At 48.1% G+C, this 17794-nt stretch overlaps 1 protein-coding gene across 2 annotated transcripts in view; it reads left to right on the top strand.

The window, feature by feature from the left end:
- Positions 1 to 9786: 9786 nt before the first annotated feature.
- Positions 9787 to 17794, top strand: part of fgfr2 (fibroblast growth factor receptor 2) — a 36068-nt gene continuing 28060 nt past the window's right edge. For both annotated transcript variants that reach the window (XM_084020697.1, XM_084020698.1), the window contains exons 1-2: positions 9787 to 10082; positions 11831 to 12095. In XM_084020697.1, coding sequence (XP_083876823.1) covers positions 11915 to 12095 — 181 coding nt within the window. In that variant the 5' untranslated portion in view covers positions 9787 to 10082; positions 11831 to 11914. The remainder of the gene's footprint in view (positions 10083 to 11830; positions 12096 to 17794) is intronic.

Here is a 17794-nt window from a genome sequence, read left to right as displayed (position 1 = left end):
GGCCGTTGACCCGGTATTATGCACGTGTTTGGATGCCTTGTCTTGTTTACGGGGTGACGGGGGGGTTGGTACTCTGGGTCAAGGTGAACAGGCCACAAGGCCCACAGGTACCCCCACCCTCAGAGGGGACACATGGCTCCGACAGACCGCCATCCGTCACCAGCGTGTCAAACCGGCCTCTCGCACTCTAGTCCAGACCAGGGGTCTCAGACTTGCGGCGCTACCATAGCTCAGGCTCGTGACAACAACACGAATTAGCAACGTTGGTCACTTGTACCGTAATTTCCGGACTATTGAGCGCACCTGAATATAGTATATAGTAGGAGAAAGATTGAGAAGATTGGATCAGTTGTACTTTTTTTGGAATACTTGAACCCCTTTTTTTGTGGGGTACTTGATGCGACCCAGCCTCACCCAGACTCTACCTGCAGCGGCCCACAGGTAAGTTGAGTTTGAGACCCCTGGTCCAGACATTTGGACCGTCGTTTATTCTCCTCTCATACTCAAGTCTAGAAGAAGTATTTTAAAGTCAGAATCCTGTCTTTAAACTATTCTGTTCTGCTAAATTTAAACAAAACATTTTGATTTCCGTACCACAGAATCTCTTCACTTTCCCCAGGACTCTACTCGCTTCCCTCGGTGCCCCAAGTGTTCGAAGGAAGCTCCCTCTCGGACGCCTTACGGCAGATAAAACATGATAAAGTGCCGTCCAGTGGAGAAAACGAGATACCGTACACTCATGGGTGCCCTTAAATGGAGAAAACTTTCTGTGCGCTGGTGCATTTTATTATTTTTTTTACCCCTGCCCCTCATGAGAATCTGGTGGACTCGTCTGCTACTACACTGTGGGTTGAACATCTGACACCGAAAGCAACACAACAACTACTCATGTATTACTGTGTTATAACAAGTTCTCTGTCTAGACCGTCCACACACACACACACACACACACACACACACACACACACACACACACCTACATACATGAGTATGATGCTTCCCCCTGACGAGTTAGCTCTTTTATCTTTCTATCATTTCTGCACAGATTGTTGTTTTTAACAGAAAGTGGCCCGTGTGAGTGGATTCCTTCTTTCTGCCCCCCAGCCTCGGTGAGTCCTCTCTAACGTTGGATCGATCCGGCTCTGCGGAGCGACGCCACGTAAACAACAACATTAATTTTCTTGTGTAAGAACCTTTGAGGCTTGATGAGGCTACGAACACGTTTGTCTCCTCAGTCAAAACAGAGAGCCCGAAGGTGCCGTGTTTTCACGCCATCGTTGATTTACGCCTACTTATTGGTATTCTTCCCTTTGCTCCTGCCCCTCCCCCCTTCCCTTTTTTGGTTTGGTCGGGTCTCCTTTTCATGCACTTAAAGAAAACGCCCCTCGAACTTGTACAAAACCTTGAACGGAGCGCAGCATTCGAGACGGGGGTGAAACCTAAACTGCCCCAACACCTCCTCCACCACCTCTGTCTTTATTCTATGCTTTGGGGTCAAAGGTCACCAACCTACTATTCCTCAACCCGTCTGACAGGACCGTATCGGCCTCAGTGTTATTAGTCCTGGGGGAGGGAGGGAGGGAGGGGGGCGTTATAACGTGGAAGGAAATATTAAAATGGTTTTGAACAAATAAGACAGATATTGGTTTATATACATGCCGATAGATTCCCCTCCCCTTTGACCCTTTTCTTCCCGTCTTTTCTTCTCTTTGTCCCCTCCTAAATGCCCCCCTTCCCCACCCACTTCCTCCAACTATTCCCACCCCCCCTCAGTCCTCCGTGAGGGATCATGGGTAATGTGCAGCACAGCCAGTTGTTTGTTGTCACTGTGAATTACGGTGACGTACTGAAGGAGTGACGGCCTGGCTGTGGATGTTTGTATGTGGGGGGGGGGGGGGGGGGGGGGCTTTCTCCTGCTGCTTTAACCCAAAGCTTAGACAGGGAGGAGTGGCGTGGGGGGGCATCAGGATTCTCAGGGATCAGTTTACAAGGTGTGTCTGCTTGACTTTCACTGTTACAGTAATTACAAGCGGAGCTTTTTCCCACACTTCTGCTGCAGGTTTCACATTTTAGTTTCCCTTCAGTCGTGCTTTATAAATACGACCAAATTATCTTTAAATCCATGTAGATGTATAAACATGCTCTAACCATCAAACTCAATGTCTCCGCTTCCTCATTAGACTTCACTTACTGTGTATCTGCGAGAAGGCTTTATTGATGATTCATAAATAGTTCAATAATGGTTTACAGATCATTAATATGAGTTTTGTGCAGCTCCAAGTATTAAAATCCATTTGGCCGGAGCACAGCGCTGCTTTTTTTATTTTAAAGCTCCATAAAGGTGCATTCATCCACTTCCTTTCTGCTCTTTATCAACAACATAACTGCAGAACTCCGTCTCATTAGATATAAGCTACGACTTAAAACTTCATGGGAGTAAATTATTACTTCACTTATAAATGATTTCTCTTTCTCCTGATTAATTAAAGCTAAAAAAGGAAAATGATGATCAAAGAGGATCCACGAGAGCTGCACTTTTGCTACGTTGTTCTTATTACTAAAAACATAAAACATTATTAACAAAAAGCCATTAGTTCCCTCTTTATAAGGCAGACACACTAAACTCAAAACTAAATGAAATCCCTTTCTGAGAAAAGCATTTTATTGCATCTCCCCTCGACTCAACACAAACCACATTTACAATCCCACCATTCTTTGCAGAAACGCCGCTCTGTGCTGCACGTTGGCCGCGTCCCATTTTTCCAGAGCGATTTTGATCGTGATTGATGGAATATGGCCTAACGGGGCGACCGAGCTGCTAAGTGCTTTGAAAGGCAGCGCCGTTTTCAGCTTGATTAATTTATTTGCACGGGCAGCCCCCCCCCCAAAGTGTACATTTAGTCGACACATGTTCAGGCATGCACGTCTGATTACATGAAGGGGAGAATTTTCTAAAGACTTTTCCCCCTCCGGCGAGTCTCCAAGGTTGGTACAGGTCTAATCTTTTACATAAATGAATTAGTCAATAGCTCTTTTGTCTTGAGGGGCATGTGGTTCTGCAGAGGAGTCTATCCAGGTGCCTTCATAAGTACTAGCTTATTTTATAGGCCTAGTAGGAGTTTTTAATCTCCCCCCGCTTTGCTCACGGTTCCTGCCGTTGCCGAAGGCAAGAGGGCGGGAAGGAACAGGAACGAGTCGATGCTGAGAGATGAGTTTCTCAAGAGGATGCCATCGCCTCAACAGTGTGATTAGGACTCGCATGTGCAGAACAATGTGCTAGACGACCATGTAAATCTGTCAGTCTGCACGGCGGAGGTGGGCAAGCTGCAACCTGAAGCTCAGAGTGAAGCCGACGCTCACAGCCGCTCCTCTGTTAGCGAGGACGGGGGAGCTGTGTAAACAGCAGGGCGGAAATCTACGTTTCTAAACTCGGATTTGGAAGGTTGAGTGGGTTTATTTGTCAGGATATTTAATCAGACATAGAGTTCTTGTCACTCTCCTCCTCTTCCTCTATCTCTCTCTCTGGATGGAGTGCAGAAGCCGCCCGAGGGAGCCCAAAGGTCAGGCCCCCCCGTTGAGAAGGTGACTCCTCAGGAGACCGCTCAGCCCCAAATTAGGCCTCAGATTGGCGTTCACGGTCAAAATAGTTAACCTCGGCTCACCTCATCGTCTCTTAAGAAAACATATGCTTTGCCTCAACAACCTTCGTCAACCACGACGATGGCAAACACGCCCATCGACAAATATCAGAATATCTCCGGGATAAACAGTTAGGGGAACTCGAAAAGGAGTTGCTAAATATTACAAACATACACATGTATTTTATGTCGCTGGAGCAGCGAGTTAGGCGACACGGAGAAACAATAAACAGAGTTCAATGTGGGAGCGGAGAATGGAAAACAGCGGCGGGCCAAGGTCAAGTCTATAACTGCCGCCCTGCAGAGTGATTTAGGCGCTGTGGCCATGGAGGGGTGGGGGGGTCGTCCAATAGCAGCGTGAGCTAGGGAGGGACGGTGGAGGTGTTGAGAGCCTCGGCGGTAATGACTTGCTGATGACATCAGGACATAGAGCAGAGTCTTTTCTCTGCCCTGGGGTCAAAGGTCAGACAGCCCATTCACTGACCTCGTGATTTATTCCCCCGAGGAAGGGGGGGGGGGGGGGGGGGCTGTCCCTCGATCTATAATCACAATGAAAGCTATGTGTGTGTGACTCTCTCTGAGAGAGAGACCCGAAATACTCTCTAGACCCTCGGTTTTACCACCATCGGTGACAGGGAACAGACCCACGCTCATTCTCAACACCTGCTTTCAAAACGCAGAGAAAGTCTTCCAGAAACCCCCCACCGGCCCCCCAAAAGAGTCCACGATGACCTTCAGGGACCTGGCATCAGCTCGGATGGTGCTGCCGGTAAGGAGCAGCAGCTCACAGGTACATCCTGCAGCGTCGTCACTCGGAGCCGCCGCTCGTTCTGGGAAAGTAGTTTGGCTCGGCACGCCGTGTAATGTTTAACCTGACTTCCTGCCGCTCCGGGCAGAAGGAACTGCAGGGATCACTGCAGTCAGCGCTAATGTCTAACTCCCCTCCGACGGACAGGAAAGCAGCACATCTACGTTTCAAACAAGTAATAAGTCTCAGCTCACGCCGTGAAACAAGTGCAGAGTGAATCCTCTTTTTAATAGTGAGAAAGCAGCTCTGTGGCGGAGGGTTACGTAAGAAGATCAATGCCATTCTGCTGTTTGAGTGTTCAGTACGAAGCTCCAGCCGACAGCTGGTTAGCTAAGATCCAGGACTGCAGGGACCCGGGTAGTCTGGCTCCGTCCGATGGTAGCAACCAGCAACTCTACAGCTCATTAACTAAAACGAGGTGTACAAATGACAGCTTGTCAATTTATGTAGTTATGTTAACGATTTGTTTTGGCCCTGAGCAGTCCCCCCCCCCCCCCCCAAACCATCAGACTCCAGGAGGTTTCTGTGCCTGACCAGGAGATAATGAGCTCGAGACCTATAGAGGTGACTGTATAGAACAAGTGGATGTAGTCATGGTAACGTCACCCGTTGGTTTGTGGATTACGTTTCTGAAGCCTCGGGTTCAGCATTTCAGCCGTCACCATCTTGGATGTTTTGCAACCAGAGAAGGAAGTGACCATATTTGGACTGTGGAGGATCGACGGGTGGATCTGATGAAACACAAGCAGCAGAGTGGAAACCTTACTGGATCTGGATCCATCTCACACAGTTAGCTTCATAGTTCAAGGTTCAACTTTACAGCTAAGTGTTAAAGCCATCTTAGTAGCTAACTAGCATTGGTAGCGACTCAATCAGCAGGTAAGCCCCGCCCCCTAAAGCATCCCCTGCTTTCTGGTCTGGTGGACTCTAAATGGACCATAATGTACTAAATGAACATCATGCTGGATTGAAGAAGACTTGAAACTAGAGATTGAGACCATAAACTCATGTTTACAATGTTTCCAGTCTTTATGCTAAGCTAAGCTAACTATCTGCCAGGTAGTGAATAAGCCCAGTTCCCATAACTACAAACCTTTACGTTTACCTTTTTACAAATGAAAAGAATGATTTCCCCACTCCTGCAGACGTTTGATAGGAACAGCAGACTACCTCAATACCTTTTCTCTGCAGGCTCTCTACTACTGGCAGTACCATTGAGCCCACTGAGTCACCGACCTAATGGATCTTTGCAATGACGCGCGCCACAACTCACAGTCACAACGTGCAGGTTCACCACGAAGCCGGAGGAGAAAAATAACCCAGACTCCGACAGCGCCAGCACGGTCCTGCCTTTGAGCGTGAGTCATACCCAGAATGGCTGAAGTGACCTGTTCTCTGAACCAAATGAGCTGTGTAATGTGTGTGTTTGTGTGAGTGTGTGCATTACACTTATGTGTGAGTATTGAACTAAGGGAAAAAAGGGAGAAAGTGATGTTGAAATGGACAGAAATCCTTGTCATGGGGCAAAAATGTATTTGTCATTTTCTTGTATATGGAGGTTTAAAGTTCTACTCAACATTTCTCTACGTTGTTTTATCAGGAGTGATACTGCAACGCTGCAGTGTTTCTGCCTCCAGCAGTTGCCTTCTCCCCCGTGGCAACTTGAAAATAGCCAAACTCCCAGTTTAAAGCTGTATAAACCCCCCCCACCACCACCACCTCCATCTCCTCGTGCTCCACTTTCAGCTCCACAGCAAGCTGGGTCTGCAGGCATCCCAGCTATTCCAAACACTCTGGAGTACGGAGGTGGAAACATGTGAGGAATCTGGATGATTGAAGCCTCCACTCCCCCTCCCTCTCTGTCCCTGCTCTGTTACCTGCTGAGGGAGGGGGGAGGGGGGGCTCTCTGGATGATGCTATTACACGGTGACGGTGAGGAGGACGTCCTGCTGACTTACAGGGCAGACTGGCCACATCATCACTATGAGAGGTTTAGAGGTGGCTGCAAAGAAGCTGCATATATGGTTCAGATTAGGCCCCGAGGTGTGCATCGACTTCTTACCCCCCCTCCCCCTCACCGCCACACGGCTCCACGCATTCATTTCATATATTACAGGATGTGACTCACCCACGTTTGTTGTTTTAATTATATAGTGTCAGTGACATATCGGGGGGCGCCCCCCCGGGGAAGATACAATAACATCACCGTGCCATTCATGATTAACAGCAAGGAGGAGCAGAGAGGGGGGGGTTCACCGTCCTGGCTTACTGTAAGGAGTGTGTTCTGTCTATGTGCCGTTGCATGGAGGGGAAAACGCACAGTGTATAATAGTTGATCGCTTCCAATAGAGGCGTTTAGCCCACGAGCGCTGCATGTGTTATCACTAATGGAGCTCTGCTGGGAGCGAGATGACGGCGGCTGCTGGAAATAGACCCGTCTGAGACGTGACTCTCGTTGAAAAGAAGCTGCAATTACAAAAAAAAAGGAAAGGAAAAAAGTTTGGAACAACTTTGGAATAGCAGAATAATGTGAGGAGGATCACTCCGATTCATCCTCTGGGCACCATGAATGTCTGTCAGTGTCTCCTCCAGATACATGAACATATGACAAAGTTCCATTCAGTGAGTCCAAAAACCAGCCGCTGAATGCAACATATTTCCTACTTCACTTCACTGAGTGAACGTGGTTCAAGTTTCCACGTCACGTTTTTAAAGTTGCACACCGGAGCGTCATCGGCTTCCCAGCTAGTGATGTCATCAAACCCTGTTTGTACGTCGCTTTTCTCTCGAGGTGGGAAGTAACAAAGTACAAACACTTTGTTACTGAACTAAAGCAGGCTGCTTTAGTTCTTTTTACTTAACACATATCTGGACTGTATAAATAGGCTCGTTACTTTAGTTTTAATGCATTTGAGGGGAATTATTGATTAAAATGATTATTATTACTATGATTCATATTCACAATAAGAAAAATACATTTGGAAGCGACTCATGTGAACCAATTAGCCGGTTGCTGGACAAAAGGGAGGTAACGGCCAGTTGTTGATTCACTCTCCCTAACGGCATCTTGGATTTGCATAACAGCGGGGGGGGGGGGGGGGGGGGGGGGGGTGTTGGTCAGCATCAAACATCACTCGCTGGTCCAGAGTCAGTGAGAGATACTCCCATCAACACACGGTTATTGGAGAACCCGTCCAATAATCTGCCCTCCCCATGATAACAACGACAAGGAATCAATAGCTCATCTGAGACGCTGATGGAAGCTGTTAGCTCCTCACTTTCCTCTGCTCTCCCTCCAAACACCTGGACTGCTGGACCAGGAGGATCCCGGCCGGACGGACCGCAGGAAAAGATCGCAGATGAAGAGGGACTGTGACGGGTTGACGATGCCACAGAGCCAGGGGGGCATTGAGTCCATCCAGCTCTCATTCAAACAGGGAGACTCGGCTTGATGAGGTTTTCTTTCAGGTCCGAGCAGCGGGAAAATAAATTGGGCGATTGTAAATAGACTTATAGGAGAGGAGAGAGAGGGAGGGATGGAGAAACAGCAGGGGGGTATTTTGTGCCACTCTTGAAAAATGAGTCAAACTCTCCTTCCTCAACTCTCTCTCTCTGTATTTCTGGCCAACCTGTCAGCTCCACTGTTATCTGACGGCTTCACTGGTGGAGGCCGAGGTGGGAGAGAGACATTCACAGGCCCGACCTGAAAAAAAAACCTTGTTAGTGGCTCTTTTCAAAATGAATGCAAGCGTTTTCCCTCCGTTGTTGAGAAAAAAAGAAGGGCTTCATCAGTGGAAGTGAGAGGAGTCGTCCCCCCTCCCCCTCTGAGAGCACTTGAACCAATGCAGGAGACGGGAGGGGGGGGTCTTCGGTCTCTGGACCAGATCTGTACACAAGTTATTCATGCGTTTTGTGAAATTAACCTGCAGATGAGCCATAGAAGTCAAGTTACTCCAAATGTGTTTATACCCTCATGGAAAGACGTCACTCCACTCAAACCAGACGGAGAAGTATTAAAGTTGTATTACAGATGCATTTAACTACTTTGTTGGATAGTTTGCTCCACAGTGTTTCATATTAAGAAGCTGATTTCTATGTTTTTTTTACTGAAAATACTTCAACAAGCTTTAATTTTAATGTCAGGCACCTTTCATACACCGAGGAGATTCAAAGTGCTGCACAGAACAATAACAGAATACGGCAATAGTAGAACCATTCATAGAATTACAGATAAGAAGAAATAAAAAAATTATAATAAAAAAGTAAAAATACATCAAAATGCTAAGAAAACAGGAACAGTAAAATGAGTGTCCCTTGATGTCTTTAAAAATCCTGTTGAACATAAATGTTTTAAGAGCAGATTTAAAGGATTTTGGTTTTCTGGAAGACGTGAGGATCATAAAAAGACAAAAAAGCAGAATCATAGAAAACAAAAAAAGCTTGGTTCTGACCCCGGGAGCAGAGAGCAGACCAGGACCTGAAGATCTGGAGGGGGTCCGGTTGGCGGGTTCATAACACTGGAGCAGATCTGAATCCATGAAGTGCTTTATAAACATGCAACATCATTTTTAAACTCGGCTCTATGAGACACAGGAAGCATGAGTTCCACTGAACAACCTGACGTGGATACTTCCTCCACTGCAGCTGCAGCATCTCTCTTGGACGCTTCGTGCGTCTGTGCTGTGCGTCATGTGTGCGTCTCCTCCTCCTCCGCAGATATCTCCCCTCGGCCGCTGTGGGGCGCTGTTACTGCGGCTGGACGTGCTCCGGAGCGGAGCGGGGGCCCCCTCGGACCCAGTCGGAGCAAGTTTGAGCGCAGGCAGGCAGCGCTGCAGTTTGATGGGCGGAGGGAAGGCAGGGCCCAAAGGCACTGCGGCCAGGAAGCGGCTCGAATTACACCGGGGGTGCTTGTTGGAGGGAGGAGGGGGGGATGACACCCACTGGAGTGAAGGAGGAGGGCAGAGTGTGTGTGGAGACGTAAGGAGGAGAAAAAAGCCCGAGTAAAAACCTGACAAAGCGTCTGAGGAGCGGAGGAGGACTGCCGGCCGGACGGAGAGGAGAAGACTCGTTCCAGCGGGGAAACGCGCACCGCGCGTGGATTTTATCACATTTCACATTGGACGACTTTCCTCTGGCACCTTTTGAAGCAACGTCCCGACCTTCCGCGGGAGCTGCAAACTTTCTCTCTTCTTTACAAAAAAAAAAAAAAAAAAGTTGACAAGTCGCGCTTTGCTCGGGGAACACTGGGCATGTTTTGCGCCCGAGAAGAAACTTGGTGACGGGTAGGAAAAGTTTCTGGGGGGGTGGGTGGGGGGGAGGAGGAGGAGGACAGCAGTATGGTTTTTCCGAGCCGTTCGTGAAGGATAACGCGTGTAAAAAAGCCCAGGATTTCTTTGCATGGCACCGGACTACGCAGCCGCTCGGGGTCGGGGATTCTATCTGCGATCGGCGGATTGTGGAATTTAAACCGAAGAACGAGAAGAAGACAGCGCACATTTTCTTTCTTTCTTCCTTTTTTTTTTTGGTGCATTGTGGAGTTGGAGACATTCCTCCCCTCTGGATTCAGCTCATGCTCTCTCTCCTCCCTTATCTGTGCATGCCAAAACAGAGATCCCACCGGTTTCTATTCCTCCCTGGTGAGTATTCTTCAGATTTACGCGCAAATGCGTCAAAGCTTTTCGGCTGTCACGACAAAAAACAGCTACGTGGGTTTCTAAAAAAATACTAGGGGCTGTTTTTTTCTTCACGGCTGCAGAATGAAATAAGAATAAGATCACGTCTTATAGTTGAATTGACAGTTTTACCACCAATAAGACATTCATGTAAAACATGCATACAAGTTTATTTGATATTTTCCCTCTAAAGACACAAATAACGCAGCTTTATTGCGTTGTTTTTGTGTGAAATCTGCATGTTTACTTTAGAAGGCGAGGTGCTACACGCCACCTTGCGTCATCACTTCAGAGCCCATTAACAAGTGTCCTGGTTATTTATTACTTTGCTTAATTTTCTACATTGCATTTATGGTGCCAATTATCCCCGTGACCGCAGTTGTTTTTTCACTGCTTGCTGCCCGGAGCCCTAAATCACCGAGAGGCTCTAAATGAGACCCCATTGTGGAGAAAAAAAAAGCCAACTGATTTGAATATCAATAGGAATTCAATCAGTGCCAAGAAATGTTCATTCAAAGGCCGGTTTAAAAGGAAAAGCTGTGGCCACGCATGGAGCAAAGTCCCTCATGTGTCCAAACGTCATGTCAGCAACATGCGAGAAAGGAGCTGTATATGGAGCTCATCACATCAATTCATAATCCAGATGTCTTTATTCGTTATGTGTACTTCCATATATGACCCCTGTTTTACCTGTGATTCTTTAAGCGTGGTTTTATATGTTTATATGATGTAAAAAACAAACAAAAGGAGGTTTCTGGATGATTCATGTGTAAGCTCATTAATAATTCATACGTCTGAGCTGGAACTATGCAGAGTTATTCGCCTTTTAATTGGGAACATCCACGTTTCCCCGATGAAAAAGTTGGGATTTCAATTTATGGATTCACCCTCGCGACGTCGCGTGCGCCTCCAGCCATCCAGCCGCGTCGCGTGGAACCCAAAGATGAATCCGTGTTGTTTTTTTTTGTGTGCGTAAAAGTCAAACTCCGTGTTGTTGTTGCGGGTGAAAACAAATCGATCCGTCCAGCTGGAGCAGGAGGAGCGCGGGGAAGCGTGACTTCAGCCAAACCTCCAGAGACCGGCGGACCCGCAGATGTCTGGACGGACACACTGCTGCGTGTGTGTGTGTGAAAATATTGAATATTGAAATCTCCCATTTCAATGAATGATAATGACGTCACGCAAACGCAATAAGAGCCCCTTTAGGAACACGATGAATAGAAGATGCAGCAGTGCGCAACAGGTTTTGGTGCATCTGTTGCGCACGGGGAGATACACGATGGATGCTGCTCCATCACTGCGCCAGGGATGTTTCCACGAGTATGCCTCATCAGCTAGGAACAGCCCTTTATTATTATTAATGTGGAGGCTTAAAGACTGATCTGAGAGCTGTGGTGCAGCGGTGCAGCTCAGGGGGAGAACAGCAAACCGGTTGGACCCGTGAACACACACACACACACACACACACACTCTTAATTGGTTTCTCTAATACGTATTCCAGTGTAATTACAGTGGAGATGCAGTGTGTGTGTGTGTGTTGACGCCTCACAGCTCCGGTATGTCTGTGGCACGGCTCGTTTGACAGCATTTTAAAAAGCAGACCAGCGTCTCTGTTCGCTTCTCTCTCACTGCGTTGGTCCGGATCACACCGCCAAGAATAAAAAGAAGAAATGAAGTACTCCACACTAACAAATCTCCCCCCCCCCTCTCAGCCCAGGTGATTGGGTGAATTCCAGCGAGTGACAGGCCGACCCCCCCACCCCGGCAGCAGTTGATGGTTGGGCGGACCCCCTCCGATGGGATCAGTGTCCAGGGGGAGGTGGAGAAGGCGGGTATGGGGAGCGCTTGCCCCAGCTAACGGGATGGCCTCGTGGGCCTGGCTGCTGGCCGCCGTCCTGCTGTCCCTGCTGACCGTCAGCGTGGCCCGGCCGCCGCTCACCGCCACCAAGGAGGAGGAGGCCACTCTGGAGCCTGAAGGTGAGCAGCGGGGGAGGAGAGTGTGGGAGGTGGCACGGGAATGGGAGGAGGGGGGGGAACCATTTGTTTGGTTTGTTTTTAGAGAGCAGGTGGAGGTCTGTCAAGTTTGTTTCCCCTCCCCCCCTTAAACCTGACTTCAGTCCTGATGAACTGAACTGATGAACCTTTCAGGAGAATCTGATTTTAACGTCACACACGTTACACTTACTATAACGTTTCTGAGCCCTTCTGTCTATTTAAACTTCACTAAAAAGAGTCAAACAAGTAGAAAGAACAGGAGGTGATGTAGGATTTGTAAAAACGTATATTTTTTACTTCTCTCGCCGACGTCTGTGGAGGGTCCGGGGTCCCGCTGAGTGTTTCTCTCGTTCCCCCGTCTGCCTGGAAAAGAAGCACAAAGAGAGGAATTAGGATCCAGAATTCAGGACTTTGTTATCTCGAGTCCCACCCGGCTTCATTTTTACCAAAGTTTTACACTAATTTTCTGCGTTGAGTAAACCGTTTGTACGAGCCTTTTTTTTTTAAATACTGATTTTCCTTTGAGGCTTCCCCGTCTTCTGTTTTAATTAGAGTTGTTGAGATGGATGGTAACTCACATTCCAAAGCCTTTTGTTCCCAGCCTTTAATCAGCATGCTAATTGTAAGTTGGGCCAACAACAGAGCATCACTTTTTTAAAGTCTCTCTCTCGCTCTCTTCTTGTCTTGACCTTTGCCCTGGAGGTCAGGCATGGTCCTTACCCACCTTGATGCTGGAGCTCTCCTCTCCACTTCATGCAGACCGTTTGGCTCCGAGCCTCCGGGGTCCGGGAAGCCCCCCCACGTGGCCCCCGGGTCGCTACGCTTACATGGCCACAGAGAGAGAGAGAGAGAGAGTGAGAGAGATAGAGAGAGAGTTACACAATCCTCCAGGAAAAAAGGTCTAAGAGGATTTGTGCATATTTGACTTCTCCTTTAGATGGAGAGATTACAGAGCTGCGGTGAAGTCATGTGACTGGAGATTAAGTGGCTAGACCTGGGGAGGGAGGGGGGGTCACATGATGAGGGGATCACAGAGAACCTGGCCTATCTGATCCCGAGTCAGTTTCTCCTGCTGCACATGGCAAACATCGATGTGTATGTTTATCCTCAGCTGTGTGATTGTCGTGGTCACCTGTAGGGCGACACATTGGCTGGTCCCGCCCACTACAGAGATGTTTAGCACCCCCCCCCCCTCGCCCTGCAGCCTGGATCACACTCCGCCTGTGTGGGAGCAGTGATTGCTGCAGACTCATCCGATTGCATATCAATGTTGTCTCTGCGGAGCCCACGCCTGCTCCCCTGCTGGCCCGCCGGCTTGTTGACCTGCGGCCGCTGTAACAGTAGAAGCGGAGCGGGCCGCGCTGGTTCAGGTCCTCCACAACAGACCTATTGTTGTCCCTGCAGCCACTTCAGGATCTGGAGTGTTTACCTTGTCCAGGCACTCTCCCTGATTAAAAGACGCCACGCTGAATAACAATGGCAGCCAACACAGCAGGTGTTTCTACATCGGTATTTTCTGCTCTCGGGTCTCTTCTGGTTTTTATCTTTTGCATGTAAACGCGGAGAAAAAGCGTCAGAACGAAGGCAAAAAAAAGTCTGGATGTGCTTTGGTGTGTTCTGTTTGAAAAGGCTCTGATCAGAATGGAGGCTTCAAAAGAGTCGAGCGGTTAAATAAATAAAAGGTTACATTAAAAGGTCTTAAAGATGAGGCTTTCATGCTCAGACGGGAGAAACGGACAGATGCGTGTCAAGAAAAGCAATGTTTTAACGTCTCACAGAGTTTCTGGGCTCAGTTGGAACATAATTGGCACATTTGTGGATTTATTTGCTGCGTGATTTCTTCTCTTAGTGTGCCGGACAGAAGCGAGCGCTTTCATTAACAGTCACGATGAACCGTTAATTCAGTAGACTTCTGTATGTGGAGGAGTTATTACCCGTCTGTAACACCCTGCTACCTACACAGTAGGAGAGGGGTGGTAAAAGAATAAAAGAGTCAGCTGACTGCTTAATGACACCCAGTGTGTGTGTGTGTGTGTAAGTGACTGTGGCAATGGAAGTGAACTCTAAACAAACGCAGTGTGTTTAAGTTATAATTAGGATGATTATGTGTATTTGTTGCTCGCTCACTTTTCTTGCAAAGAAAATGTTAATTATAGAGCTGCAAGAATCGATTAATATATTAACGTATCGAGAGAATAAAGACTGATTGATTATTAATTAATGGATTTTTTAAGTAAGAAGGAGTGAAACTGGTTCCTGCTTCTCCAAATGTGAAAATTCGCTGCTTCTCTCTTTCTTTTATATCATTATAAACTGAAAATCTTTGGGGTTTTGGGCCAAAACAAGTCATTTACATTCCATTGAACCACAGATAATGGGAAGAAGAATATAGATTAATGTGTGGGGTCACTAGAGAGTTCAATCTGGGGAGATTTGTCGGGAGATAAAGGGGTAGCCAGTGGGTTAAAGGGGTCGGGTGGGGTTCAGGGAATGCCGTGAGGGGTGGAGGTGGGGGGTGTTGCCATGGATGCCAGCGGGAGCCAGTTCATGGAGCTGCTCCTTTGTCATAATAAAAAAAAAAAAAAGCTGAGGAGGGGGATTTGAATGTGAAAAGACACCGACATCAGAAAAGAGGGAGAGACAAAACAGGGGGAGAGAAAAGTCCTGGGATTTAACTGTGTGAGGAGGAAGAGGAGGAAGAGGAGAAAAAGGAGGGATAAGACGGGAGAGCAGAGATAATGTGATTTGGTAGTGTGTGTGTGTGTGTGTGTGTGTGTCCGAGATGGCAGTCATTACATTAAGTCCACCTATCCCATTGTGCAGAAGGCGACAGGGAGGAGATGGGAGAATAGATGGCTGAATGTGCCTCTCTGCAGAAATACATTTAGAAGATCGTACGTGTAAAAAAGTCCCAACATCCCCCTCGCTTGGCTCTCGCCAGTTTGACAGACGGACAGACGTCGGGTGGAATTTGCTCGCCGCATTTTTTTGACGCAGACGGTAATTATTGTGAGCGGAGACGGCGTGCGAGCGAGGAGGCGGCGAGCGGCGGACGCCCCTCGAATCCATCACACCTGATAGACACTCTGTCAGAGAGAGAGAGGGAGATGGCTTTTTGAAATGCTGTGCTTGAGGAGAAGAGAGGCAAAATGATAGTGATGATGGAGGGAGGGGAAGAGGAGAAAGCGGCTTGATAGAAATTGAGCAAAAGTGTATAGATGTGTGTGTGTGTGAGAGCCTCCCACCCCCTCCTGTGCTGCAGAAGGGGATGAAACTTTGCAGAGATGAAAAATCTGCAGTGAAGTGTTTCATCCCTTCGACTCAGCATGCATCTCTGGACTCTTGTAAACTCCCTTCAAGTGGAGCAAGATGTGTGTGTGTGTGTGTGTGTGCACGTGTCTTCATATTATTATTATTTTCTCAGTATGGGGAAAAGCTTTCTGTAGGTTCTCGCTGTGTGTGCTTATGTGACACGGGTTCCCATGAACAATCGGGCATGCTGGAGGTGTCAACAGGTTTGGGAAGGGTCGGGGTTAGGTCAGCGGGGTCAGCGGGGGGGCCGGAGGGGGTGGAGAAGTGTGGGAAGGGGGAAGGAGAGGGCAAAGCGGAAAGGAAGGTGAAAGAGGGAAATGTAGGAGGAGGAGGAGGAGTTGATGGAGGGGGACAGATGGACACGGCGGAGATAAGAAAATGATGAAGGCAGAACTAACACGTGCATGCTTTCTTTAACCAGACGCACCATTTGGAGAGATTCCTTACCTTCCCTCTCCACTTACATGTCTCCTTCCTCCTCAGACCTCTGCACACACATCCATGTGTCTGTACGAGGATCAGCTTTCTATGAAGCGCCTCAGCGGCCTCCCTTTCTCGTCAGTGTGCTGACAGAGTGTGTGTGTGTGTCTACATTCCAGGTGTTGCATTATTACGTCAGCCTCAACCATCGTTGGGTTCGTCCGTACCTGCTAGCTTTCCCGGGGCGGACACCTCCACCCGCTCTGTTTCCCCAGTGGTTCTCTAAATCTTAACAATAAAAATCATAAATGAAACGGCAACAAGTAAAAAAAAAAAAGCTGAAGCCAGTAATAATGTCGAAGCGAAAGGCAGAGGCCCCCGGTGTGGAAAAACATGTTGTAAAAAGAAGTGGAGGCAGCTCCCATCAATCAGCACAGGAGCTCCACCTCTTATCAGACCACACACACACACACACACACACACACACACACACACACACACACACACACACACACACACACACACACTCGGTCCTGGGTGGAGAAATGGGTAAAAAAAAAAACAATACAGGAACTGTACCTGTGTGTCTGCGTGCCCAGGGGGAACATTTAGAGGCTTGCACACATGCCTCAAACCGCTGGCTTGTTGCGGAATGACTTTCCCTTCCTGTGGAGGCTGGAGTGTGTGTGTGTGTGTGTGTGTGTGTGTGTGGTGTACATTTAACACACACACACGTTGGGCGCATTAAGGAGGTGGAATGTTGTTGAGACGGTGTATGGAGGTACAGGAAAGGCTGGGAGAGGCAGCGGCACGCCTCTATAATTACACCTATCATACGCCTTCATTCACACACTACATATACCTTCATCCCTTCCTCATACACTTCTCCATTGTTGCTACCCTGAAATCTTTTTAAGCCTTCTCTGGGTTTTTTTTCCTTCAGTTCCCTCAGAAGAGAAAAAAAAACAAACACATTTTTGCACTGCAATAAAAATAATTTCTTCCAGTTTTTTCTCGCGGTGGGTGGCTGCAAACACGCTACGTTCGTGCCGAGGGAATGGACACGAATGTGTGTTAAAAGTCTGTAAAATCAGCCTCGAGGTGACTGGAATTGGCTTCGGTGTGTAGAAGCCACCTTTTCAAGCGTTTCGGGCGTGTTTTTCACCCCTGGACAGATCTGTAAGTTGACGTATGAAATCCGTCCCGATGTTGAAGTCACAGCTCCGGATTCCCTTTGATGTGTCGGACATTCACCTCGCTCTCTCTGTGCAGTCGTACAAGCGAGAGGACACGGTGTACACACATGCGCTCACACAGGCGAACTTGGATTTAGTCCCAGAAGTGAAGGCTTTTTATGCACTTTGGAGTCGACGGGAGTTTCTTGCTCTCTTGCGTTGGCCTGCGTAGCGGTTGTTGGTCGTCCGCGGCGGCGTTGTGAAGGAGAACGAAGAAAAAGAAGAGAGAGAAAGAGATGGAAAACAGGAGTCAGACAGGAGAGTCAGGATGCAGCCGGGTCAAGCTTTTCGAAGCTTAGGCGCAGAGTCAAAACCGAAGGAACGTCCAAAAAAAATAGAGCGCCGTCCCCCACCCTTCCTTCCCTCCCCTACCTTCCCTTCTCCTGCCTGACAACCGCTTCCATCCCAGATCCTTCTGGCTGCTTTCCTTCCTGATGGGACGAGCTGGAGTTTTATTCCCTTTTTTTTAAGGTTGCAGAGATCTGTCTGTGCTGCTCCTACTCACGCTGGCTGCTTGGCATCTATTCTAAAAGGGTATATAGGTGGTGGTGGTGGTGGTCTCTCAACACCGTAATGTCCAATTCTCACCTGAAGCTCAAAGCATTGATTGGTTTCATTTCCCTCCACTCTACACACGCTGCTATGGCCGCAACTGCATGCTCTGAATCACTAAACGCTGATCCCACTGCACACTTGGTACCAGAACGGTGGTAT

This window comes from Eutrigla gurnardus (genome assembly GCF_963514095.1).
Source record: "Eutrigla gurnardus genome assembly, chromosome: 11".
Lineage (NCBI taxonomy): Eukaryota > Metazoa > Chordata > Actinopteri > Perciformes > Triglidae > Eutrigla > Eutrigla gurnardus.
The sequence above is the reverse complement of the archived record's forward strand: the minus strand, read 5'-3'. Positions and strand labels throughout refer to the sequence as shown.